This window comes from Stegodyphus dumicola, chromosome 5, assembly GCF_044657685.1.
Source record: "Stegodyphus dumicola isolate Sdum_Otavi_A_Nest chromosome 5, ASM4465768v1".
In the NCBI taxonomy this organism is placed as follows: Eukaryota; Metazoa; Arthropoda; class Arachnida; order Araneae; family Eresidae; genus Stegodyphus; species Stegodyphus dumicola.
The window spans coordinates 44,773,082-44,800,816 of NC_140772.1; the positions used below are offsets into that span (position 1 = coordinate 44,773,082).

Sequence of the window (27,735 nt, forward strand, 5' to 3'; positions counted from 1 at the left end):
CATACTCCGTTATCCAAAAACGATGTGAGAGTCATGGTTTTGTGATATCTAAAGCGTCGATAGGTAATGTCATCAACAAGAAAGGAAAAAAACGTCAAATTGGAGCCTCAAGTGGGACAAAAATTCCAAACAAGTATCCAAGGAAAAAACGGGCATCTTCGACTATTGCACAAGTACGTTGTTTAATGTTAAAAGAAAATCCCCCTAGTCAAAGGACAGTTGCAAAATCATTAAAATGCTCGGTGTCCACTGTAAACAAAATCATAAACGTTGATTTAAATCTTAAGAAAGAGAAAAAACGCAATGCGCATCGTCTTCTTCTAAAGCATATCGCTCAACGCAGGACACGCTGCAGAATTCTATATGAGAAACACTTATCCAAAGAAAAATGGAAAACAATTGTCACAATAAATGAAGCATGGGTGTATTTAAATGATTGTAACAAAAAAAAAGAGCCATTTAGTATCATAAAAGGGGAGAAAAAAATTTAAGTACATGGTTCGAAGAATCGAAAGAAAGTTTTTAAAGGATTCATGATTGTTGCTGGTTTTTCTTATAATGGCAAGTTAAAAATAAAGAGAGTGCAAAAAAAATATCAAGATTAACTCCAAATACAATCAGGAACATATTTTATCCAATTTTTCTGAATGAAATACCATCGCTTTACCCACATTGCCATCAATCTGTGAGACTCCATCAGGACAAAGCTCACATCAAAATCCACTGTAAATTTCCTAAAAGAAATGGAACAAAAAACTAGTATTACTTCACTGATATCCCTACTAAATCTCCCAATGTGTCACCTATGGATTTTTGTGTTTTCGGACTTTTAAAAACTGCATTATGCAAACGTTGTCCCAAAACCCTAACAGGACTCTAGAAAGCTGTTCGGGAGGAATGGGATAGAATACCTCTTCTGCCACTTCAAAAGGCATTATTATCCTCGAAATTGCGGTGTCGAAAGATTAGTTCAGAATAAGGCATGTCAAATAGAACATTTAAAACACAAGAATTTTATGTAATTTAGTTTTGTGAATACAATATACATCGTCTAAAAAATGTGTGAAAAGCCTCTGTAATAATAATAATATATTTAATGTTTGGCATTGCTACTTTTATTTTATATTTTGTAAAACTTACAAAATTTTTATTGGCAAACTCTACGATTTGAAAGCGAGTAGTGGCGACACTTTTCGAAATAAGGCATTCTTTTTCTCCAGCGACTCCCGAGACTGTTGCCATTCGGAAACTTTTTATCTTCTACAAATTATATTTTACTCTGTTAGCGGTTTAATACGATGTGTTGAAAATATTTCGCCTGAAAAAAGTTTTTGAAGCTTTCTAATCGTAAAAAGGTATTACCTATTATTTAATATCCGATCGTTTTAAGTATTATTTCGTGTAAGTAACATCTGCACTAATTTATCTAAAAAACTAAGATTTTCTATTTTGTCCTGAAAAACCAGGAAAAAGTCTTTTTCTTGTTTTTATCCATTTTTGTATTTAATTTAGTCTAATCCTCTCAGTATAAACGCGTGTAAAGAAACAAATTAAAATTGACTATGAATCAGAAGATGTGAATAAAAAAGATTTAATTATTAAGGGAATGCATTTATAGAAAAACTATGCAAAAATAGTGCCTCATCTGAAATGAAAGCTTGGTAAAAAATTGACAACAAAGCAATGCGAATAAAATATAATTAATAAGCTACTCAGACGGAAAAGCAAGGAGAACAGGGTTGTCACATTTGGCGAGAAATCGTCCATTTGGCTGCAAAATTGGAGATATACCATGGACGGTTGGAGAACCTTCTGGAACGAATTCTTAACGGTTTAGTCCAGAATATTCCCGAACACAAGTCGAAAGCTATATAAACCCTGCTGGTCCGCAGTCAGGGGAGTGTGCTTCATCAGGAGGGAGAGTGTGTTTTTCATCGAGAGTGTGTGTGCCTCGTCTAGAGAGTTAATCCCTGCGGAGTCGATCGACTTGACAGCCGGGCAGCGAGTGCCGAGTGAGTCGTCGAGTCCACTGAAGGAGTCTGTTAGTGCATCGTCGAGAGAGCGTGTTGAGCTCCGGGAAAGACTGAACCGAAGAGTCAGAAGCTATGCTCGTGTGTTGTCGAGTGCATCGCGAGTTGTAGCGTGGAGAGTCTCGAGAGTACGTGGAGTTCCGAGAACGACCAAGCAGAGTCGGGAGCTGTACTCCGGAAAGCAGAGTCGGCTGCTTTGCAGGAAGCTGTCTCCACCGTGATAGCCTGATAACCTGAAGGCTGTGTCGCTGATCGTGTCAGCGTGTTTATAGTAGATCTTCGACCACTGTAAAACGTGTTTCGGAGCTTTCCTGACAATACTGGCCAATAAAGTGTGTTTCGATACTTCATCAGTGTCGTCGTTATTCACTCCAAATCTAGGAACCCCGTACGAACGTGACGGAAGAAAATAAAGTAACAACTGGTGTCAGAAGAATAAGAGAAAAACGTAACAGTATCATTCCAGCTCAGATTTATTCGCCACTTAAACAAATTTTAAGATTCTCCCAGATTTATTCGCCGGTTAAACGATCTCCCAGTCTAGGGTGCATGACGGCTGCAAATCTATTAAAGAAGCTCACCTGACAGATGAAAATGAAATGCAATCCTCATCGGCCGAGTACCTCATTTGATAAAGATAAGTTAACTGCCACTGGAGTCAATCGGAGAATCAAAGTCAGAGAAATCGCTAAGGAACTTAAGAGTTGGCAGTGTGGAAATATTAGTTTAAAGATAATCTTAAATGTAGCAAAGGGAGCGCCAGGCGCGCGTCCCGTCTTTTGATGCCTGAAGACAAAGAAAGAAGACTGGTTGAAGTCACATTATTTCTAAAATTTTAGAGGCCTGTAGCCATTCTGTGATGAAACATGGATTTTTTTTTTCACTCCACAAGAATCAGCATGCAGTGGGGGAATTCAAATTAAGCACCACGAAGGAAAGCCAAACGATATTTTCACCTGGAAAATTATAGTTATTATCTTTTAGGATTTTTTTTAATGCAAAAGTAGCGCTTATTTCCAAGCGGAGAATCACCCAGGATTTAATCTGATTAACTCGGGACAATTCTTGCCCTCACACTGTTGCTTTGACGATAGAAACCCTGCAGAACTCAAGTCTTACCTCTTTCCCCATATAGCTCAGGTACAGAACTAGTGGAAGCCGCAGACGGTATAGTGGTTAGGCGAGGTGTCTCTGCGGCATGAGGGCACTTTAAATATATGGCGAGCCGAAAGTTCTCTTGTGTAGTTTGGTAGTAGGTAAGAGACCCTCGGGCCACCTCCTCGGGGTGCTCTTTCTCAAAATTGGGGTGGAAGTAGAAGTCAGTATGATCTGCGCTCAGTTTCAATACAGTATTGCGTGTTCCATGAAAATCTGAGAAATTCTATTTGTCTGACTTTTTCCCCCCCTTTCCTTGACAGGAGCAATTCTTGTGGTTTTATTATTTTGGTTAATTAAATGCAGTTTTTAATAAATGGTGGGTTTTTTTTTTTTTTTTTTTTTTTTTTATATGTCTGTCATGCTTTGTTGCATAATAGTGAATATCTGACGGTCAGTAAATTGGAAAAAAAATAATTAAATAATATTATAATTACCTATTATTTAAAATATTATGTCTTAAGGTTTTATATTAACAACATGATTAAAATTACAAACTTACCTGAATGAAAATATATACGATAGTCAAAGGTACCATGCTAAGAAGAAAGAGAGGAAAATTAGCGGAAATCACAACCAGTGAACCAATGATTGCGAGAATCACAGTTATGGAGCTGTTGAATTTGGCGGGAATACTGGTGTCGACTGTGTTGATATCTTTTCCAAATCTGTCGGAATAGTGAAAAAGGTCAAGAACAGTTACAGATTGGAAAAAAAAAAAAAAAATTAACATTATTGCAAACAAACTAATACAATTACGCTAAGTAATGAATATCTGACACAGTTGTAAGGAATTAAAAACTTTCCTTTAGCAGGTCATTGTCGTGTAATTGTTAGCATGTCTGACTAGCAGTCGAACGATCCGTGGTTTAAATCCCGGTGAGGACATAGCGAGTTCTTCGTGTTACCTATTCCGATAAACCGGATAGCTCTACAATGACGGTTAACTAAATAGAGCTCATTCAACCAAATCCAGTCTCATTCTTCTCTCCCCAGTCACCTTTTATGTGGGGAAGGAAATGGGGAATTTTGACTTTTTCGTGGGTACTTTCGTTGTGTATAAATGGTAGCACGTCCGACTAGCAATCAGAAGAGAACCCTAGTTACAGCTTTGTTTAGATGATGCAGATTTTCATGTTATGGTATAATTTTTTAAAATGAATTTTGAAAAGATTTATGAAATTTTTCTTTTTATAAGGTCTTACGGTCTATGTAAATCATATTTAGTAAAATGTTATACACAAAAGCATGAAACAAGTCGCAAGAAATTTGATTCCCGTACAACAAAAATTGACAAAGATATTTAATTTCCAATTTAGGGGTTATTTTAGATTTTTCAGTGACAGAAAGCAATATTTATTGCTTTTATTAATAATATTTATTGCTTAAGAAAAGCAATATCGGTCGGTTGTAAAATAATTTAGGATAGCCGGAAGATGATTTTTTCTCTTTTATATCATTTAGTGATGTTCCTTTGCGATTTACTGTTATGTAACTTTTTATTAGCCCGAATATTAGCCATCCTAGAAGGGCTATTAGTGACAAAACGGCATTTTGTGTCGAATCAATTTATATGTCCGGATCACTTTTCAAATTGTTACCACCAAATATTATCACCCTGTAGTTAAAGAAACTAAATAATGAAGAATCTACATGTATGTTTCTCACTCTTTGATAAAACAACGGTTAGAGTCGTCAGATTTTGAATAACATAGTCCTCCACCCAAACAAGAGCACCTGGAAGCCCGAATTTGGAATTTCTTTTACTGTCTATTTCATATTTTGTAAAACTTTAATGAATTTTTGATTAAAAGCTCAACAATTTCAAAACGAGCAGTGGTAACACTGTAGGGAATAAAACATTTTTACCTCCAGCACGCGGGACTACCTAATGGAAATTCCAAAGATATGCTGTTTTAAATATTTTAACTCTATTTGGCGTTAGCCCGAACGTTTCCGAAACGTGTATGTGTCTGTAAATAAATAAATAAATAAAAGGTCTTTTCGGGTGTAATGTAAAATCTGAAAGCTTTCAGGATTTACTTTTTTTAATAATTTTATTACATATGATATGAAGAAAGCATTTTCACACAAGTAATTTATAAATTCTCAAATGCTAAAATTGCACTGTAATATTCAGTTTCAGTTTTATTAAATCAGAGCTATTATCTAACAGACCTACAAAAATAATTAAATACCTTTCAGTTTTAATTTATGTAAATAATGTCATGAGTTAACTATGTATAGATGCTTGAAACTGCCGTCCCTTTGTAGATCATGAACTCTTTTAAGATTCTCTCATTGAAAGCATTTATATCGAACAAAACTTCCACGATAGTTTGTGTGCATATCAATGCTCGTTATTTAATCTATCATCATCAGAACCTCTTTCTAAACCTGATATTTCAATTGTAGTTGTATACAAATTTAAATATTTTTCTCTTCTGTTTGTGTATCACACTAGAATTTTCAGGAAAAATGATCTCAGATTTTAAACTTGAGCATCCGGGTCTTTTATTCTTTTTATTTTTTACGGAAGTCAATTTTTTTTAAAAAGCTAAAATAGATTTTATAATAGCTTTCTAATTTTTTAGAACAAATAGCTTTCTAATATTTCAGAAAATTGTTTTATAAATTTAACTATTTGTGCCGTGTAAAAGTTTAGATTTCTTAAATTTTACAAAGATAATTTTTTTTTTTTTTTTTTTTTTTTTTTTTTAAGTATACAAAAAGTATATGTCCACAACCAACGGTTGAGAATGTAAAAGCTATGTAATAAATTTTATGGACTAGTTGGCTAAAGGTTCTGTTATAATAGACGAGTTCAGTATATTACAAGCAGATTAATTTTCTAAGGATCAAAAACAATTAAATAAATTTAATAAAAATTTATTGTTATAAATTATTTAATTTAAATTTAATAATTACAATTAAATAATTCATATCAGTAATTTTTTTTAAATGAAACTTTTTGTGGTGATCATCTCTTACATACATTAAAGAACTTTTTTGCGATGTTCATCTCTTAAAGACGACCATTTCAGAAAAGGACCAGTATTTCGTTGAAAGTTTTTGAAGGAAAACATTGAGCTTTAGATCACGATTAACATCAGAAAAGTATTGTTTTCATTTCATAAGAAAATGATACTTGTCAGACAATGATTTAGATTTCCACATTTCTAAAAATTTGTTTGCTTCTGAAGTAGAGGATCTGTTTCGTAATCGACTGAACTGAATTCAAAATCTACGCCAATCTGCTTTGCTTTTTTCCCTAATTTTAAGTTTAATTCTGGCATGTTTCTCTTTCAAGTATTATATTATTAAAACATTATAACTTAAATTACGAATAATATTATATAATAATATATATAAAATAAGCTGAAAATACCATTAAACAATCAATATATATATGTTAAAGTGCATTATCTTAAAAATTATTATTATTAAACATCCCTTTCCAAATCTAGTTTCCTCTAAATACAACAGATGGCGACACATACGCTAAAAACAGAGTTCTCTGAACTTGAACTTCCTCTAATTAATTCATGGTTTATTCTAAATTTAACGTGTATCATTTAGTACTCAATTTAAAATGTGCTGTATAATATTCTCAGTTTTATGTTTATGTAAAAGTACGATTTAAAGTATAAGTTTGTATGAAATGATTTATTGCGCAACATTTGAGATGCAAAATTTATTTCATGATATGAAAATTAAGAAAAAAAAAAAAAAAAAAAAGAGTTCTGTCAATAATCATTTTTTGCCATCGAAAGAAGTTAATTAAAACTTGATGCTTATTTGAAAAGCACGATTTTCAGAAGGATAAAAATAACACGAATTTCATTAGCATTTTAATTGGTATATAATATGTCACGTTAATGTCATATTTTTATAATATACCACATATGTCACATTTTTATTTCATTAAGAAGTATTGTAATCGCGAAAAATTTCGGGTATCATATTTTAATGAAAATATCCATTTTGATCTCGAATCCATCTGAACATTTTTTTTTTTTTTTTTTTTTTTTTTTTTGTGACATCTGTACGTACGGACCGAATAAAGGATTCTTTTCTCCAAAACGGATTGTAAAAAGAATTTAAAACGGATTCAGAAATTCAGAAGGGATTCAGAAATTCAGAAGGGATTTGTTTCGCGACCGTTCGTACGTACGTATGTATCTCGCATAACTCAAAAACGATTCACCTTAAAACGCTGAAAAAAATATTGTATATTGTATATGTGTACCTCCCTTTTCGGTTGCAATCGGCAGCACCAAACGTATATACATATATATGTGATGTACCAACTTTAGTCGTAACTTAAATTATCAGACGATAAGTTTTTTTTTAAAAAAAAACAGGATCCCTTTATTATTATTCAGGAGAAATAGCAGTTGCAAAATCAGACATCCAGAGTAAATAAAAAGAATTACTAATAACTTTTTGTGTGAAGTTTACTGCATTGTGACATTTAAGAAAAAGCTCCCGATATTTTTTTGCGAGTCCTTTTATAGCCTCTGGAAAGGCGGAGCTTTTATAGCCTCTGGAATGACGTCAGCCTCGTCAGCCATTCCAGTTCGCTTTAAATATTTCCAGAACATTCTATAACTGTACGTGTAGAAAAAGCTGGAAAAACAACTTGACCACGGGGCTGTAGATTTAATTCCACGTACTTTCAAAATATGAGAACGTCGCCATTAAAAATGAAAAGAACATACAGTTAGAATTTTAAGTGTAATTTTGACTATGGAATTTTATTATTACATATATATATATATATATATATATATATATATATATTTGTTCACCCTCTTACCCGGCTTGGTGAGCTCTGTATTTTTATTCTTATATAAAATTGTGCATTGATAAACTGCATTTTTTTTATTTAAAAGTAATTGAATTATATTGTTCTTATGTTTCGGTACATGATAAAATATTGCCAGGAGAAAGACTCGTGCAAAAATTTACGAGCTATAAAAATTAAACTCGTGCAGTAGCATTTGCAGCAAAAACGAGTGTTCGGCTCTCGTATCCTCACACAACTGTTTAGAAAATTGGACCAGATATTATAAAATTTGCCACATTCACTACACGTTCTAACACCTGATTCAATGCAGGACTCAGATGTTTCGACGCAAGCGTTTCCCTGTGAATAATGCAAATAATGCAATGGGCTCACAGTGCATTTGATGATTTGCTTTAAATAAGTCCCTGTAATCCTTCCTAACAGCCAGACATGGAGCGATCTCCATCAGTACAAACACAAACGCACTAATTACAAGACAGTACGCATCAAGAATCTCGAAGAGGTCCTGAGCTTTCGCTCCTGCAATGATATTTTTACAAAACAGAATGTCTTCTTTAATATTATTACCAGCTATAAAACCGTATCAAATGAGCACCTTATTATCCGTAACTTCATATAGCTGCAATCCAAATTCCACTCCTTTAAATTTCTCAAATTATTGATCTTTGATATCCTCCACCATATATTGTATTCTACGATTAATTGTGTTAATGGGTAAAGGCACTTTTAAAAGCAGCTTTCCAGCAGACTCACCAACCATGATATTCACTATATCTACTGTAGCCGGTAGAATAAGTTCTTCTGTGATGGTATGAGGCTTCGGTACTTTTCCGTTTTGCCGGCGCAAGCGATAAAGTCGCCAATAATGGTACAACCGATGCCAAACGGAATATTCTCGCTGGTAACCTTTTACGCCTCATTTTCAAAACAAGTCGCAGCTTTTTCTTATCAGATTGATTGTTTCTTCAATAGTGGCATATAATTACATAGAATTTTTATCAGATAGTTCAGTTTTATGTCTAAGGCCATTTTCGGTAATTAAGTCAATCAGGATGCAATCACAGCGCTTACCCGAAGCCAAAAATATAGAAAAGGTAAAGTCAAGGGTTAAATTCATCAATTCTAATGAGAATGCATTAGCGAAGTAAAGCACTGCGGTTTTACATAATTTCTGAGTAAGCTATTCGTACGAATTGAAATATTTCTTGCATTTAAACTTGCGTTCCAAATTAAGATTTAACTTGAAATTAATGTAGATAATTACTGAAAGCATTAGATTTTTGTAGAGTAGTTTACGTGAGATGAGATCGCTTGGGGTCACGTGATATGAACCCGCGAATCAGGATGTTGAACCATGAAAGCATAGTAAATTCTTAAATTAATGTCTTTTTACAAATTTATTGTCTTTATTTATTGGCTTTTTATAAAATTTTAAGCGATATTAAAATGTTTATGCCTTCAAAAAAGAATTCTTAGAACTAACATTTTTTAAAAATAATTTTTATGTGTATACTGTATGTTGTCGCCAATAAAGTCTGCTTGGCAAGATTTGCGCCGGCCAAACGGAAAAGTACCGAGGCTTCTTATATTTCGCTTTTCTGCTGGCAAAGCACTATTTGATGCAATCTTTAAATTTTTTTTTCGTTGTTTTGGTTCTCTTAACTGGCAAAAAAAGTCACGAGGTCTGCCAACCATACGGTGGTGATTAGCTTCTAAATGACGCTTCAGTTTACTTGGAAGCATACACTCCGCTGCCAAAACTTTCATACACAATACACATTGCAGGCCTTTTCATCATTCATTTCTGTTGACGCAAAAGCAAACTCTAACTTACTGTCATCATATTTACGACATTTCCGTTTCTTCACAGTCGTCTCACGGGTTAAAGACATACTTTTCTTTACCTACACTATATCATTTATTACTATTCAAAAATTAGTCCATTATCAAAGGTACAAGGGCAAAAAATCACAAAACTAACTATGTATCAAAGACAACAAACACTAACTGTATCGCATGAATTAACTTATATCACTGTTCATTTATATGAAACGCCGAGTTTAATTTCACTACGCTTAGATTATGATATAGTAGAAAATGTATGCGTTTCAGCCGTAGAATATATACTTTTACCATTTCGAGATGTCATATTTTAAAAATTACTCTTATGAAATATGAATATCGTTCAGCAGAGAGAACGGAATGAAAAAAAAAATTGTGTGAAAGGATAGATTACATTGCATCCAGCTTTTTATGTAAAAATTTTCCAATATCATGTCAATCATTCGATAACCGACAAGAAAACATCCCCTTTTGGGGGGGCTATTATTGACCGAAAGTGCAAATTCCAGCAACCCCGACCTTACTCCACTCTCGATGTAAAAAGCAATTAAAGCATTTACTGACCGGGAAGAGAAGAAAGCAATTGCTATGGCATCTGCTTTATCTTTGACGTATATGAATAATTTCAAAACCTCATAAGACTGGAAAAATTTTACGCGGTTCCACTAAGATTATCATTATTTTTTTATTTATTTATTTTCTTTTCAAATTACGGGAGCATTTTCCTAATAAATCCGGTTACGAAATTCTTACTTTTGTTTCTGATTTGACTGACGTTTCTTTGACAAACATAAATCACATGAAATCCGACCGGAAAGAAAATCGTGGATTTTCGACTTCGGGGAAAAAATGGCCTCTGGAATTCGGCACATACAAACTCGAATCAAACAACATGATCAGCTTAACTTTAGCAAAAATACAAAGAAAAGTTCACGGTTTCTTTTTACGGAATGAACCGTGAAAATATCGTTGCAGCCTTATACATACACTGGTGTGCAAAAATTAAGCACGAAGTCGAAAAATTAGCATATCAGCTGAACGAAGAGGCAGAGCGGACAGAAAGACCAATCAGGAGATTAAGTAAGGTGATGTACGGTAGCACATGCGCAGATATGCAGGTAGACGTAATGGGGGAGTGTCTGAGTAGTATAAAGCATGTTGTCTGTGTAAGATCAGTATTTCTGGCAAAGAGATTGCACGCCGTATAGCAGTTAAAATCACACCGAGTTGCTGCCTCAGCGAGAAATGGCGAATAATCAATCTATTAGACGACATCTGGATGCTTTTACCCGAGGTCGAATCATTGGGAAGTTGGAGGAAGGCCGCAGTGTGACAAGTGCGGCTGCACAGTTCGAAATTGCTCACAGCATCGTTTCACGACTTTGGAGACAATTTCAAACTACAGGAACAGCTATCCGGGGGTTTAGTAGTGGTCGTCCACGAGGAACCACACCCGCAGATGACCGGTATATTGCCTTACAGGCCAGAAGAAACAGGCGGCAGACAGCGGGAGAAATCGCTAGACACACGACACAGGCGATTGGACGACCGATATCGCGTTTTACCGTAGCCAGAAGACTGCACGGTGGTGGTCTGTTTGCACGACGCCCTGTACGGTGTGTATCTCTAACGCCTGCCCTAACGCGGAGAAGGCGTTCTCTGTGGTGCCGGGAACACCGGAATTGAAGAGACAATGAATGGGGACGAGTACTCTTTACAGATGAGAGCAGATTCAGTCTGAGTAGCGATTCTCATCCCATACTCATCTGGAGAGAGCGGGGAAGCCGCAATCATCCCTCGAACATCATTGAAAGGGACAGGTATGGAGGTGGCGGTGTTCTCGTTTGGGGAGGCATCATGCTTGGTAGTCGTACAGACCTTCACATCTTCGACGTAGGTTCAGTCAACGGGACCCGTTATTGTAACGAGATTCTTCTTCCACATGTGCGTCTTTTTAGAGGCGCTATGGGTCCGCAATTCCTTTTCATGGACGACAATGCACCATGTCATCGCACAGTAGCTGCCGAACAGCTCTTAGAGAGTGAGGATATTGAACGTATGGATTGGCCGGCACGATCTCCGGATCTCAATCCCATCGAGCATGTATGGGATTTTCTAGGCAGACGCTTGGCAGCTCGTACCTTACCACCAGTAACGATTCCGGAGCTTCGACTGGCGCTGCAAGACGAATGGGCAGCAATGCCTCAACGACTCATTGACACCCTCATTCTCAGCATGGGCAGACGCTGTGAAACCTGCCTAGCAGTCAGGGGAGATCATATCCCCTATTAAAGACCGGATGTTTCTTGCTGGACACCCATCACAGGGATGTTTCGGCCTTCAGTCGCATTGCGCTCCGTGCTACTTTTTCAATAAAGCTTCTTTTTATCCCTCTGATTTCTCTTTTAGTAAGTGTTGCTTACATTACTCATGTCCTTACGTATTGGGGATCTTACGGTATTAAATGTGTTGATTTGGAAAGCTTTTGTACAAAGTTATATTGAAAAAACCGTCTCGTCCTTAATTTTTGCACACCAGTGTATTTTCAGGTTAGATTGCCGTCAGGTATAGCGCGATCGCATGGCGTGATTGAGAAGGTGCAGCATTGCCGTCTAGTGTTCGAAAGAATATTCTGCGCCGGCAATTTTAGTTTTTTACAGGGTCAACTAAAAGCAAACCAGGCAAAAAATCTAGATATTTTTAGCTTCGCACTTTGTTTTTTGTCTAATTAGGCCAAATGTCTTGGTTTGCTTAATTATGAAGCTTTTACAGTATTTCGCTGCGCCCCTGTGAAGAGAGGCGCGAAGCGCAGTTTGGGAACCATTGTCCTAATCCTTGCTGTCGACATCTTAGCTAGTCATCATTGAACGTTCATAAGTCTCCCGTTCCAAATTTAATACTTAACATAAATGATTTTCTACTTAGTATATAGAGAAAATTACAATGACTGCGAATAACCGTTTCAAATTTGATAAAATCTAGGTGCATAAAAATGTGTAAATAGGAATTATAAGATAAATGCTAAAATCTTGAAAACCATTCGAAGTTTCAATGGTATTTTATGCAAATTATGCCTAAAGACACCTTTCTGAACCTGCGTACGTTGATATTTGCTGTAAAACTAGTGTTATTTTATTTAATAATATGTTTAGTAGTCTTATCGGTACGCTACGCAACGCCCATGATAAGTCGTGACATGATGTTGATGACATTTCTTAGCTTAACTTTTGTGACTTTATACTTACACCATCTATTCTAACCTCCTTAGTTGTGAGGAGTTTGAAGTGATTTGTGCGAACAGTTATCGGAAAAGGGAAGAATTATCAGAGGAAGTCTAGATAGCATTTCTCTCAAAAATTCCTTCCTCCACCTACAAGTAACAATATGACCTCCCTCTGATAGTTCTCAGTGCGTGATGTCCCATTTCAGGAGTTCTTAGTTCAGGCTATCTAGAGCTGGCAACAAAATTGTACCATTTTAGGCTTTTCCTTTTCTTCTTGCAGGTATTTGCGATTAGAACATCAAAAATTGTGCCTTTTCAGCCTCTCTTTCGTAACTTGGAAGAAATTCTTATTTAAAGCACTTCATATTTTAAAATTGTATTATGTGCTTACCAAACTGACTTCGCTCGCTTCACATTAAATCTGTTCTGCTTTTTTGGCAATCAGAAGTTTATTAGTGTTTAAACGCTCTCACTATTTACTTCCGAATCAGAAATTCAAAATTACAGTTCTCATCTTTTAGGTAATCCGACATAAATTTTGCGTTACATAAGAGAAACCAAAAATGGAAAGCTTTTGTAAGGTGGATGAAAAAGACTTACTTCAGCCCGGAAAGGACGACACATTCTGTATTTGAATAGCGTATAGTATATGACCGTAATAAATATATTTAAAAAAAAAATCCGTTTAACATTTTCGTCAACAACGAAATACCATTATTCAAAAATTAGTAAAATAATAAATCTGCTTTTATTAGAAAACCATCGCTTATGATTTTATAGATCTTTGGAGTATTACGTTTTTAATTTAGATATAATGTTAATTCAGCCCTCAAGTGTTCTAAACTTTCATTTAACGTGTAGAATTCTAAAACTATTTTAGCTACGAGTATTTAGAAAATCGATGTGGTCAAGCCTCGAACTAATAATAACGTTGAATTGAAAATGAAGTTATTAAAAAAAGTGGTGTTTAGTGTACTATATATCTGAAAGCTCAGATTGTATAAGGATTTTAAGTTTTACTAACGTTTATTTTATTTTAAAACTTTGCTATCTTCTCTGATTTTCCATTTCCGGCCAGAATAAGCGCGAGTAGGAACTTTATGTTAATGAGTTGCAAATTGTAAAGGTATTTAAGAAGTGTCTTTTAGCCGAGAGAGAGACTTCTTGCTGCCTTGCCACGCGCGTGCTTTTCTGTCAGTTTATGTCTGCCTTTAAGGCCTGAACTTAATTCCTGCTGATATACTAAAACGTATTGTAGTATTTGCATTTCGCTCACTACATACGTAGCGTTAAAAGGCCAATGTTGACGTTAATAGTTTCTATAAAGCATTTAAGTTTAGTTCTTATTTAGTTAAGTTAGTTTATTTCTTATTTTCTACGTTTTAGATCAAAAGTGCTGGTCTCTGTATCCCTAAGGGCGGGAGCGACTATTCGCTGTGGGGAATAAATGGTAAAGTTAACCCTTCTTATTGGTGTTGTCTCTTCTATGCACACACGAACATAGTTTGAGTAAATTCCCTGTTCCTACTCAGAACTCCAGTAATGTTTCCGAAGGCAATTAGATATAATAGCAGTTTTGACAAGATAAAACATGAATATCAAAATTTAAAGGCCAGGAACATCACTGAAACATGATTTTCCACATATTTCACAGTGACCGCTACTGTCGATCATATTTTTGGATGTTGGCTCTGAATAGAAAAGCTGAAATGAAACGATTTTTAAAAACGCCGCAACTAGGAAGGCCTGAAATGGGACATGACGTCTCAGTTCTGTGATATCTCTTCGTCCAAATCATTGAATGGTCCTCGTTACTTTGCGGATTGGATATCGAAATTTCTCCCAAATTTTATAATTCTTTTCGGCATTTTCTTTTCTTGTCATATAATCGCAATAATTTTAATGAAGGTGCACATATAATTAATACTGGAGATTTTTCAGTCGGATCTATTCGACTTATAATTGTTAATTAGACTCTATTGTTCTGTGCCTCTCCTATATATTCAAATATATTCTCCTATATATTCAAATGTCTGTTTGAATTCATTACATAAGATATTCTACGTAATATCAAGGTCTTCTCTATAACGCTCAAACTATAACACAAGTTAAAAAGAGTTAAGAAAAATGCTTCAACAATCATGAATCGAAGTTCAGTTAAAAAACAGTTTACTAAAAACTGTAGATATCTGGTATAAGCTAGTGATTTGAAAATAAATGTAGGAATTAGAGATCAGTAGACAGCAATAGAGTAGCTGTCGTGTGACACTTGGCACGACAATTAGAAAAACACAGCGGGAACTGGAAGAGCGTACGCTGCTCCGGAAGCGTCAAGGGAAAAGGTGGTGTTGGTGTATTTAATTATGGCAAAGCACACTAGAGCTATCTGCCAAAGGGAAGGAATGCCTTCGTGGAGGTCTTTCTAAGAGAAACTGGCTCGTATACACGTTACACATGGGGAAAACCACGAAAACACCCATGCAGCCAGCCCGTTCGCGGGATTCGAACCTCGAACCGAACTACCAGTGTTCAGCGACTTTACCGCTCGGCCGCTGGTGGGCCCGTCAAGGGAAAAGGAAATTCCGTTAATCGACCCCTTCCTTCAAACCTTCTTATAGTTGCTACCCGTTGATTGCGGAGATGAATTTTTGATCTGAAAATGGTTTAGGCGAACTCGACTGACTTTATTTTCCTTAAGGAAAGCATAGTTATGCGATGACTTGGGTGCCCGAACATTGTGGGCGTAGGCAATAAATCAGGCAGTAAATAGACTGTTCAATTTACTCACCTGTTTAAAATCCTGCCCAAAGGTGTGGTGTCGAAGAAGAACATAGGAGAACGCATAATGCTCCACAACATATCCTGATGCAGACGAATGGATGCTTTCGTAGCTGCAGCTGCCAACACGAAAGTCGCCAATAAAATGCATAAACCTAGAAAGGTAAATATAATTAGCGATATAAGGTAATTAATATTAAACCAAAATTTGTGAAAAGAGGTCTCTGAAAGTGGGCTATAATTATTAAACACAGTTTTTACAGATGTTAGAAACTTTTTTATTAGTACGAGATAAATTGAGCAACTAAATCATTCAGGTCAGATTGGAGTGGAAAGGTGTAGTAGATTGAAAATTAAAAAAAAATATTGTATGAAATTGTAAAAATGAGTAATGCATTACGAGCCTCCTGAAACGTCGTTATAGCTTATCTGTCTTTAGAAACATGTTTAAGCAGAAGTTTTACTCCGATAATATTGAAAGCTAATATATAATTTGTTAATTTCGTTGTAACATCAAGAAGAAGTAAATGCATTTTTGCTTCTTCTTATTTAAATTTCAATAAGAGTGGAAAGAACTCTTTAAAATTCGTATACATATTTACTCAAAAGAAACCGAATTATTTAATGTTTTATAGAAACAAGAATAGTAATATATGAAATATTTACAGGGATATATCCTGAAGAATTTGAATATATTGAATATACCCTGAAGTTTACATGGTTAAGTTTCAAATGTTCTACGTATTCCTTTTCCACCAGGAAAGATATTAATGCGATAGTTATGTTCTTTCCAAACGCGATCCCATATGTCCATTTTAGCAATCGCAAGAGATTGCGTTTGTTGACACAGACATATCAAAATGATGCCATTTGACAAACAGGTTCGGGAAATCCTTAATAATAGAACTATCCATATTAATGGATTGCTTGTGTGTGCTTTTCATCCCGGTTGTTTATGAAAACTCCCACAAAGAACCCCCCAAAAAAAACTGCGAGATGACGGTCAGCGGTACAAGGTGACAATGTAAATTTACAGGACTGTTAAAATAAATGGTTTATTTGATTATGACAAAGCACTCGAGAGCTACCTATTTAAGGGCAGGGATGAGCAGGAAATCCTTCATGGAGAACTTTTTCAGGGAAACTGGCTCGTATACACACTACCATATAGGGAATATGCCCATGCAGCCAGCCCATTCGCCGAGCTTCGAGTCCCAGACCGATCTACCAGTGTTCAGCGATTTTAACGCTCACCCGCTGGCAGGCTTAGTTGTTAAAACAAAATTTGGCTGATTGTCTCTGACTACCATCAAAGTCATTGGTCAAATTACTAAGAAATGTTTTTTTAAATCACTCAACAAATTGCAGAAGCAGTTACAGATACGGCAAAATTTTGAGAACTAGTTCTTTGCGAGGAGCGTCAAAGATGAATTAAAGATCGCGCAATTGCAACTTTTGCCAAATTCAGTGAATGATAAGTACATGATGACATAACGTACCCATAACCGTGGCGTGAAAAATCCAAAAATTTTAAATTTTAAAAGAAGAATATTTCTAATGCTAAAATTATATGGAAGGCCAGTGGTAGCTGTCAAGACCCAGCAAAGCAAATTTAAATATATATTTAAAATAAATTAAATCGGAGGATACTACTGCCTCTAAAGGTTATTGGTCGCCGGTGTCGAACCGGTGGTCAACAGTGTGGTACTGAACAATAAATTTAGTTGGGCTATTAAAATAAATTAAAGAAAGTCATTTCTGTCCATCATTGTCGTTATTACCGGTAACCTGTCGGTTGATAGTCACCGGTATGAGACAATGGAATATTTCAAGTTGTGATAACGCTAGCTGAGGTGCGTGGCCAAGACGTCATTACGGCCTCCAAAATCATCTTATGCCTCTTGACAACCCTGCTTTTCTTTCACAAAAGAAGCTTGCCTTGTTTAACTGTGCATACATACTGTGTGTACACACTTCATGAAGGACTCTAAAGAACTACTTTAAGATATTTATTTTTATTTATTTTTTTAATATGGCACTATATGGCACACTATATGGCAATGTAAAAACCTTTTATTTATTAATAAATACTAGATAAGGGCAGACGTGGACAGAACTGATTAACCGTAATGGTAGGGGGATGGTGCTCACGTCCTCCGTTACTACTACTACTGTGTATAACACCTGTGTGCCTGGGGGCGAGACCCTACCCCTAATCGAATTAAATTTAACGTTACGAGTTAAATTCTGACAATAACTTAGATTATTTATCTTAAATAATAATTAAATATTAATACTTTTTAAATTGAATTAGAATACTAAAAACATAGAAGTGCAAGCTATTGCCCTTGCCCTTCTAAGCTATTAAAATTTAATTAGAATACTAAAAAATTAGAATACGAAGGCTGCTGAGCACCTGTATAATTCATAAGGTAAATACTAATCACCCACTGCCAGTAAGTAATAACATATTTACACAAGAAATATAATAAATAGAAATACTGCGTTAATGTAAGTACAACACAAAATTTATAATACATTCAGGGACAAAACATGATACATTTATTTTCCCTCCCAATGCTTGGGTTTAAAAGTTCCCGTTGGTCTTTTTTTTTTTTATTATTTTGTTTTGTTTGTTTGTTTTGTTTTGTTGTTGTTGGTCATCCTGTTATATAGTTATATATTAGTTTTGTTGGTCATACTATATATGTAGATTCTGATTTCAGAGTTTGAGATATTTCTCATTTAATATATTTATTTATATATTTATATAATATTGATATATATATAATCAATATTATATATAAACTAAAATAAAATATTTTAGTTCGGAGTTGTACAATGTTCAGTTAATCATGGATAACATTGTTTCGGACATACACAAAAGAAGCACTGGAGCACGAAAAGTAAACCGTGGAGGTTCTTGAAAGAGCTATTTGTTTGGGGTCTTAAGTTGTCTCAAAGGACCCGGCATCTGGGTGACAAATATATGGCAGCTTAATGTTGCAACGTAATTTATTTAAAACTTTTCAAACTTATTAAAAGGCATTTCCGACGTTCAGAACTTTACACTAATGACTTAGGTTTCAAATGAAATTAATTTCTGTGATACTTTAGGTGTTAACATTGTACTGAAGTTTTATTGACTCTTAAATATAATGAACATTCATATTTCATATGAAATTCATGTAAAATCTTTTTATGAAAACTGAAGATACTCGGAGCTTGTGCCACTTATTAAATTTGATTTGCTTCACAATTAATTACCTCCTGCTAATCCTAAAGCTCCATACACTCCTATTCTTAAATTTCTCAGTTGTGTGTCCTGTGATCCATCGGCAAGTAGTTGGTCGTTGCTCCATAAGCTCAGCCAGACATTCGAACCGATCTGAAGAACGAAAAGATGCATTTTATAGCTTCGTGCTTTTCTTCTTATGACTATAAAAATAATAAAATACACGTTACTTATTATTTATGCACTTACTTCAAAGCCTTGAAACAGGCTGAAACCGAATACTACCAGAAAAATGAGTGGCAATGTAGCTTTACGGAAGTAAGACCAAAATACACCAGCTTTCACCTTCAGAGGAATAAAATTAAAATTATTCTACATGTCTTTTAAAAATTCCTCACCAGTAATTCCGTTTAAAGTATTCATAGGAGCTTAAGATACTTCTTAATTACACAAACTCATCACTAACGTCGTTTAAGACATAAAAGTTTAAGATATTTCATCATTCAAAATTTAAATTAAAACATCTGTTTTTATTAAGTTTGAAACTTCATGGAAACTTTGAAATTAATAACATTAAATTCCCGATTAACCAGCCTCTGTCTAAAAAAAAATGTAACTTCTTTGTTGTGAAACAAAGGAAAAATTATTATCACGACTTATCAATGTAAAACAAAACTTTCTACGAAAAATATGACAAAGGAAAATATAATTCTCGGAATAATAGTTGTGATAGTAGATAATAGTATTTAGGAGTTATTTTAATCCTCAACTGTACATAATTTAACAGTACGTGATCTGGAGTGGATTTGGATCAAGATCAACGATGTTGAATAAAAATTGAATGTGCCAGAGGTCGTACAACACGACAGTGTCATCAAGGGCTTCAAGAGGCTTGCGGGGAATCTGCATTGCCTTACAGAACCGTAGCAAGATGGGTGAAAGCATTCAATGAAAGACGCCAAAATTTGGTAGACGTGCTGCGGCCAGGTCGTCCGAGTGTCAGCGATGCAGATGTGCAAGCTGTTGCCGCACTAATGGACAGTGATCGCCACCAAACGATTCGTCAGCTGGCCGGACAAACAGGATTAGCGCATACGACTGTGCTGCACATTCTGAAGGAACGCCTGTCCATGAGAAAAATTGCTTCACGATGGGTTCCACATCAATTGACGGAAATGCAGAAAAGGCTACGATACGATGCTGCCCAAACCTACCTGGAGCGCTATGAGCGCGAAGGAGATGCTTTTTTACGCTGGATGAGACTTGGGCCCGAACGCACCAGCCAGAACCGAAACGCCAATCAAACGAATGGCATCATCACGGGGTCACCTCGACGTTCGAAATTTCGTCAGAACCACAGCAATGTGAAAGTTATGGTGATTCTCGTGTACGACTGTGATGGTGTCATCCTAACGCATACCGTTCCCCCACAGCAGACCGTCACTGCGCAGTATTACTGCTCATATTTGGAGCACAATCCCTGACCAGCTTTGAGAAAAAAACGGCGACACTTTCTGCAGAACGCTTCTCTCATTTTGCATGACAATGCTCGGCCGCATGCAGCGCAAGCTGTGACTGATTTGTTCAAGCGATGGGGCTGGGAAGTGCTTTACCATCCACCATACTCCCCAGATCTAAGCCCTTGTGACTATGACTTAATTCTTAAGATGAAGGAACCACTTCGTGGCACTCGCTTCCAAACTGTTCCTGAGATTCTTGAGGCAGTAGACCGGTCCATTCAAACTATCAACAAAACAGGCGCTGCTACAGGTATTCTGCGACTTCCACATCTTTGGAAACGGGTTGTACACAATGCTGGCGACTATATTGAAGGACTGTAAAACATGGTGACATGAATCACTTTTGTGTTCCTTGTAAATAAATAGTTGCCACTATTAAAGTTCCAACCCTCGTAATAGTAGTAAGTGAATATTTAAACGGGAATTATTAGCGAATGCGACAGTAATTTATGTTGTGGCGCAAAATTACGAAGCTTTCAATCAAAATCAATGTTTAATGATATATGTCGTTTGTTTTGACACATCTCTCAATTTTTAGGTTAACCTAATTATTAAGAATTTAACTATTTTTCTCATTTGATCCGCTCATTGAAGTCAGTTGCCTTATTTCAAGATTGTGAAGATCAACCCACTGTATTTAAGTACAACAGAATGACTATCAAGAATTTCGAGACGTGCTTCTGAATATAATTGTCAAGGTTGCCAATGTTGATTCTCTGAAAAAACAGAACTGTGAGCGTAAATGCAGAAATTATGGAGAAACACATAGACACATTCCTCTTCGCAGAAGAGGCAACACAAAAGTGGTAAACATAGCCTTCGATAATATTTCTTCCGAAATATTGGACAGATACGTTTCTGTCACTTCAACAAATTATACTGGAAGCAATGAAGAATGATGGCTCCACAAATTATACTGGAAGCAATGAAGAACAAGGAATCCTATCTACAAGTTTCAAATTCGGTTAAGGAAATTATTGAAAAGTCCAAAAACTATATGAACACTCAAAATAAAAATTAAAAGTAATGTTTTTAATTTATTGTTTAATTTGATGTAGATTTTTTATAAAAATGTTGCGTTCTGTATTTACTTTCTTTTCTGTTATTTTAAAAATTAAATTCATCAAATACTGCTATTATTACAGAGAGAGTACCATTTATAACTCAGTTTCTTCATTTCTAATGATGTTCTTCCTTCGTTTTACAATCAGTTCTTTCTGTTTTGGACACGGATTTAATTTGTGTAACCATGGGAAAATGTGTTCGAGATTAAGCTATTGAAAATACAGATAAATTATTATTTAGTATTTAAAGTACTTTTATTTATTAACCCAAAAGGGCAGCCTAAATAGGCTATCAATATCGAAAGAGGGTTTGTATCTTCCACTGTAAATGGCTGTATCACATTTCAAATTGTTGCCACCAAATATTATAGCACTCTATTATTTAAAAAAAATTAAATAATGAAGAAGCTGCATGTATACATGTATTTTCCTTGCACTGTGAAAAAACGACGGTACCTACAGCCAGCAAATTTTGAATGACGCTCAATAATAAAGCTAAAAAGGCAAAAAGGATTGGGCTAGCAGAAGGGAGTGCAAAAGCAGCGTGGTAGACTGCGAGCTCAATGACAGCGTAAAAATACCTTAACAAACCCTTTTGGGCGACCGTTAAAATTTTATTTTATTTCAAAAACTTTCCTGTTAATTATAATACTTGTATGAATTATTCCTCTTTTCCGTGTTTCTTTAACTGCCTTTGGATGAACCGTGATTTTTGAGTTAATAATGGAAGTGGCCATGGTTTATTTCCTCAGTAAATCGAGAGTTCATCGCATTAAATTCGTCGACGATGCTTAAGAAGATTTATGTAATATTAAATTCGCTTAATCATTAAAGATCGTGTAAGTCTTTTCGTCTTTCAAAATTCGTTTAATTTTTCAAATAAAAACGCCAAGTTCTTTATTAAGCTAGATGAAAATAAGGAATTAGCAACATTATATAAACATTAATCTCTTGAATCTGCTGTTTAAAAAATAGGAAAAAGTCTATTCTGATTTTTGTGCGTGATTTAATACAAAGGGAATCTTAGTTTACGTGTTTATAAACAGATGGCGCCACAAATTCATTCTCATTTTAAGGAGAAAAATTTTTCCAATGATGATTTAAAAAATTACCAAATTTTTAGAAAATATTTGTGATAAATCAATAATTCTTGTCATACGATTTCATGTGGTACTTCTTTTGCTGCCTACCTTTTAACTTTAATCGTTTCCAGATAATAATTTCTAAAAGTGATAAATCCGAATTCCTACAGTAAACACTCAATTAAAATTTAAAAAATTCTAAGTAAAATAATAACAAATAAAGTAGTGAATAATCAGCAATAGAAAAGTAAATTACTTTTTATTTAGTTATGAATCAATAATTTAAACAGGATTCAGAAAGGTGCGTATATATGCGTGTTTGTATGTGTTCATGTATGCGTGTATATAATATATATGTACTTATGTATATTTGTGTATACATGCGCACATATACGCACATACATTCATACATACATGCATACAATTCTGAATACTATTCCGATAACAGAAGAATACCTGATAAATGAACGACAAATTAACAAATAATAATTTATTAATTAAAAAAAGTATAAGTAGTTAAATAATGAAGTAAACAAATAAGTAATGAATAATTAAAAAGTATATAAAAAATTATAAGGTATATACAAAAAGTATATAAAACTAATAAATGCATACATTAAAATTAAATAAAGTTATTTTCTTTTAATTTTAAAATTATGCTTTTAAACACTACATAAGGCGTCTGTAAAGTTTTAGGATTAATTTTTTTTAACAAATCTTAGTAATTTTACCAAACCATAACGGTAGCATTTATTACTATGGCATCTAAATTTGCTTTCTCTAAAATATATTATCTGTTTTTGGATAGGATTTTCTATGCAATCTCTTCTTTTGATTCAGTGATCATCTGCCATGAATTCGATTGATCGGAAGTTGACTGAAACGTGTATCCCAGTTCCTTCCTTTCAGATTGTAACGTTAAATTCGATGGTCGGTACAAAATTGTGGAAACTGATAAAAGCTTATTCACCCCCTTTGCCCCCCAAAACGGTTAGGGACAGTGTTTTTTCTCCATACTAAGATTTCGGAGGACTTTATCTTGAAACCGCCGAATGTTTCCTTGTTGCAATCTTTGATCGTCTCTTCCCGCGACCAGCTGAAGACCATGGAGGTAGGAAGTAAGATGGAGTCCCCCTAAACAAGTTTCTCCCGTACCCTGCTCTGAAGCACCGGCGATTCCTACGTGGTAACCAAAACATTGGGTCATTTACCATTGAGTTCTATGGGATTTGACGCGTTCGGATGTAAATATTTTGTAATTACGTCGTAAATATACATATAAATGTATATATTTTCTTTTTCTACAACACTTCAGAGTCCTAAGTATGTGAAAACAACATATTTTTAAACAACATTTCATTCTGAACGGAATTAAATGCTATACTTTTCGCAGGACAGTTTTCTCAGAATGGCTTAATTTGAATGAAATATTTTCACAAGTTTTCGTTAATTACATTAGAAAAAAAAAATAAGGTAATTCGATTTTATTCGGTTAAGGTACAAAAATTAAGATCAAAGTTTATTGTATTATTAATATTAAAATTATGCATTATTTCTTTTCTATTTAGAGAGCTTCTTCCTAAAATAGTTTCTTAAATATGACATGATTTTTTGGCTTCTGAGGCATCTTTTAAATCGAAAAATGTAAGTCAATTTATAATTAATGCTCTATTCGGTTCATTTTAAATTAGAGAATTATTAGGAATTAAATAGTACTTGACTTTCTCTGAACATTTCTGAAAGGGAATAAAATAAGTTTTTTTTTTTAAGTATTATTTAAAACTTGTAACTGAGTTATTATAAAATGTAAGAAGAATAATTCTTTTAATTATACTTATCAGATTTTTTTTTTTTTTTTTTTTTTTTTTTTTACCCTTCATTCCAACAAATCATATTCCAAAACTCTTTATTACGTTCTTAAGTGCGCATCTCATAGCATTTGCTTTACAATACCTTTTAACAGATTGCTTTCCAATACGAACAATTCTTGCTTAAATAGTTTTATAACGTATTTGTCAACAGGATTTCAATTTATGTTTACAATTCAATATTAAGGTTATTATATATTTAGATAACATTTATAAACATTATAAATTAGATAATGTCCACGATGGCATCTCTCTCTTTAGGCAGATAGCCCTTGCATGCGTTACTCTATTTAATAATCTGACCTATGTGCCTAATTACAAATATTTTAACATACATAATTTTGTATTTATAAAACGTGTAAACCCAAAGTGATTATTTTTCAAATATATAAAATTAAAACGATGGGTTTAAAAGGAGCAGCAGTAAAGCCTCTCTTCTAAAAAATTTTAAAAGGTACATGTTACAATAATATATGGATGTGAAAAAAATTTGTTTTATTTAAAACATTTTGACGTTTGGAAAATAAAATAAAAGTAGCGAATACTCTATCAAGGGTATCGAAAGACGTATACAATTTTAATTGTACCGTAAGGTATTTTTCATTCTTTAAGCATAACATTTTTCTTAAAATCTATATTTTTGTAGTGCAACAGCTTAGAATTTTATAAAACAAATTCATAATCAAAATCGCTGTTGTTAGTTATCGAAAAATAACCAAGATGGGATTTTTGCGTAAATGTCATTTAAACTATACAAATTGCTATTATCCATCACACTATGAATGTTTCTTTCATGCGAAAGTGTCCCTTTTTCGATTTCTATGGAACTGTCGTGTGTCGAAATACTATCAGAATCTTGTCAAGAGAGCTTCTGAATGTAAACAAAGAACACCCCATCTGGTGACCCAAGCTTCAAAGCAGTGCTTCACTTTTAGCGCGGGTTGGCCCCTCCTCCCTTTCCTACCTCCATGCTGAAGACATGGGGACAGAAAAAAGTCAAAATGCCTTAATATGAGACTGATAATGCGTTGACTTTAATGGACTATAAAAGTACTATAAAGTTAATTTTTCTTTTATGGATTTCAAAAAATTTTAAATTCATCTGATTTCTGTTCTTTAAACTGTTTCATTATTTTCGTCGATTTTCTGCCAGTGCCATAAATGATTCACTGTCACATAATGCAGTTTCATAATATTCTTTGTTTTCAATAAGTTGATTTTTTTTTTCTGCTAATATTGTAAGTCATTACTTATCTAACGTTATTTATGCGAATCTGAGAAATTCTGAGTGATTTTTCAAGTTCTTACTTCTCCATGACTTGCTGGTTATCCGGTCCTCCTCGATATACCGATTGCATTAGTGTTTTTGGTAACGAAATATTTCTCGTTTGATTTTCGGTGAGTTTTTTTGGCAGTCGCATTCAAAATGGCATCAATTTTTTTTTTTAATTCTTTGCATATTTTCTGTATCTACTCACGAAATCTGAAGAATAATAAGAAAATAATAAAGAATACAAGTGTCTAATAAGAAAGAATACAAGTAATGATAAGCTATTCTAAAATAGCCTCTTTACAAAAATAAATAAATGAATAAAAAAAAATCACTCTCCCTTAAAAAATAAAATAAATAAAAAAGAAAGAAAATCTGAAAGCGTTCAGATTTTAACGTCACGTCAGATGGCTTGTTAAGGCTTTCCATGCTATTTCTGTGCTCGCAGTTTATTAATCCACTCTTGGAATCACCTTGCTAGCACAACTTTTTGAACTTTACTGTTAAACTTCGCTTTCTTGCTACTTGCACCATCTAAAATTCAATAGCAAAATCCTAAAATTTTTAAAAGTATGCTTTTCTAGAATTCCTGTTACTTTCCCTCAATTCATCATATCACCGTTCAATTTCCTTAACAAGATGACCTACGCAAGTTTTTTTGCCTTTTTAACTTTATAAATAAATAATAATTCCATTGCTCTTACACCATATATAATATAGCAGAGCATTTTTAAAAGAAGCATTTCTTTAGAATTTTCGGTACAGTGTTAACTGATAGCAGGCATATTTTAGCCCATAAAGGGCTAATGGCCTCGAATCTGTCTTTTGTACGGAATCCCTCTTGCTGTCCGCTTCACTTTAAATATGCAGTTGCTGGAACTGCTAGCCGCCTAAAATAGTCCTGCTATAATAACTAAAAAATAATAACTATAATAACTACTATAATAACAAAATCGTCTATTATATCACGTCTATTATATCAATCGTCACGAGTAGTTTATAAAACATTAGCTCTTGAAATTTTAGCTCCTCGAAATTAATGGAATTTGGTATGTATTTATTAATATCTATTTTTTATTTAATTTACTTGATTCCTTCTTTCACAATTCGAAAGTTAGGTTCAATCCAAATAAGATTCGCAGATATTTTCCGATTTTTTTTAAAGTTTGTATTTTTTAGTAATTTTTATAAGTTTTTCAAAAACATTTGGAATTATAACCTATAAAATGTTTGCCATCACCTTAAAGCAGATGTATTTCCAGGCACACCTGCAAAAAGTTAAGAATTTTTTTATTCAAAATTTTCAAATCTATACTTGAATTTATATATTGATTTTGAAATTTCACATATTTGTTATAAGCGATAATAACTCTAAATGCACCTACATTACGCACTTTTTAAAATTATTTAAAAGAATGAAAATGCAACTTTCTTTCCGCTCGTGCACAATGAGAAAAGGGAAAGGGAAAAAAATAGGTTCCTATAAATAAGGATTTCGCCAAATGTATTATTCTTGGCGCAAACTAAAAAAAGTACGCCGAAATAAGTTTTGAATTTCTCGGTAATTTTCTCACCAAATTTTACAAAATTTAATATTTGGTTATAATTTGAGTCATAGAATTGAAATTAAAAAAAAAAATGCCTTTTCAGAAAAAATCCAATTTTGTGTCAAAATACCTATGTTTTAAAAATGCTATATATAAATCTAATATTTATCCTAAGTCGCGCTTTAGAGACATGAAAAACGCAAATTAAATTTAATTAATCGGCCCGGTAGAACGGGAGTTTTCTGTGCAGAGTGTACATACAGTTCTGTTCGGTACAGACTGTTTTTTATTTCATAATCGATGTGAAAGAC

At 34.1% G+C, this 27,735-nt stretch overlaps 1 protein-coding gene across 3 annotated transcripts in view; it reads right to left on the minus strand.

Annotated features, from left to right (window-relative positions):
• LOC118189084 (multidrug resistance-associated protein 1-like) overlaps positions 1-27,735 on the minus strand; it is a 160,443-nt gene that overhangs the window by 33,386 nt on the left and 99,322 nt on the right. For all 3 annotated transcript variants that reach the window (XM_035359632.2, XM_035359630.2, XM_085816621.1), the window contains exons 20-23: positions 19,323-19,418; positions 19,106-19,226; positions 15,849-15,993; positions 3,688-3,853 (exon numbers count right to left, since the gene is read on the minus strand). In XM_035359632.2, coding sequence (XP_035215523.2) covers positions 3,688-3,853; positions 15,849-15,993; positions 19,106-19,226; positions 19,323-19,418 — 528 coding nt within the window. The remainder of the gene's footprint in view (positions 1-3,687; positions 3,854-15,848; positions 15,994-19,105; positions 19,227-19,322; positions 19,419-27,735) is intronic.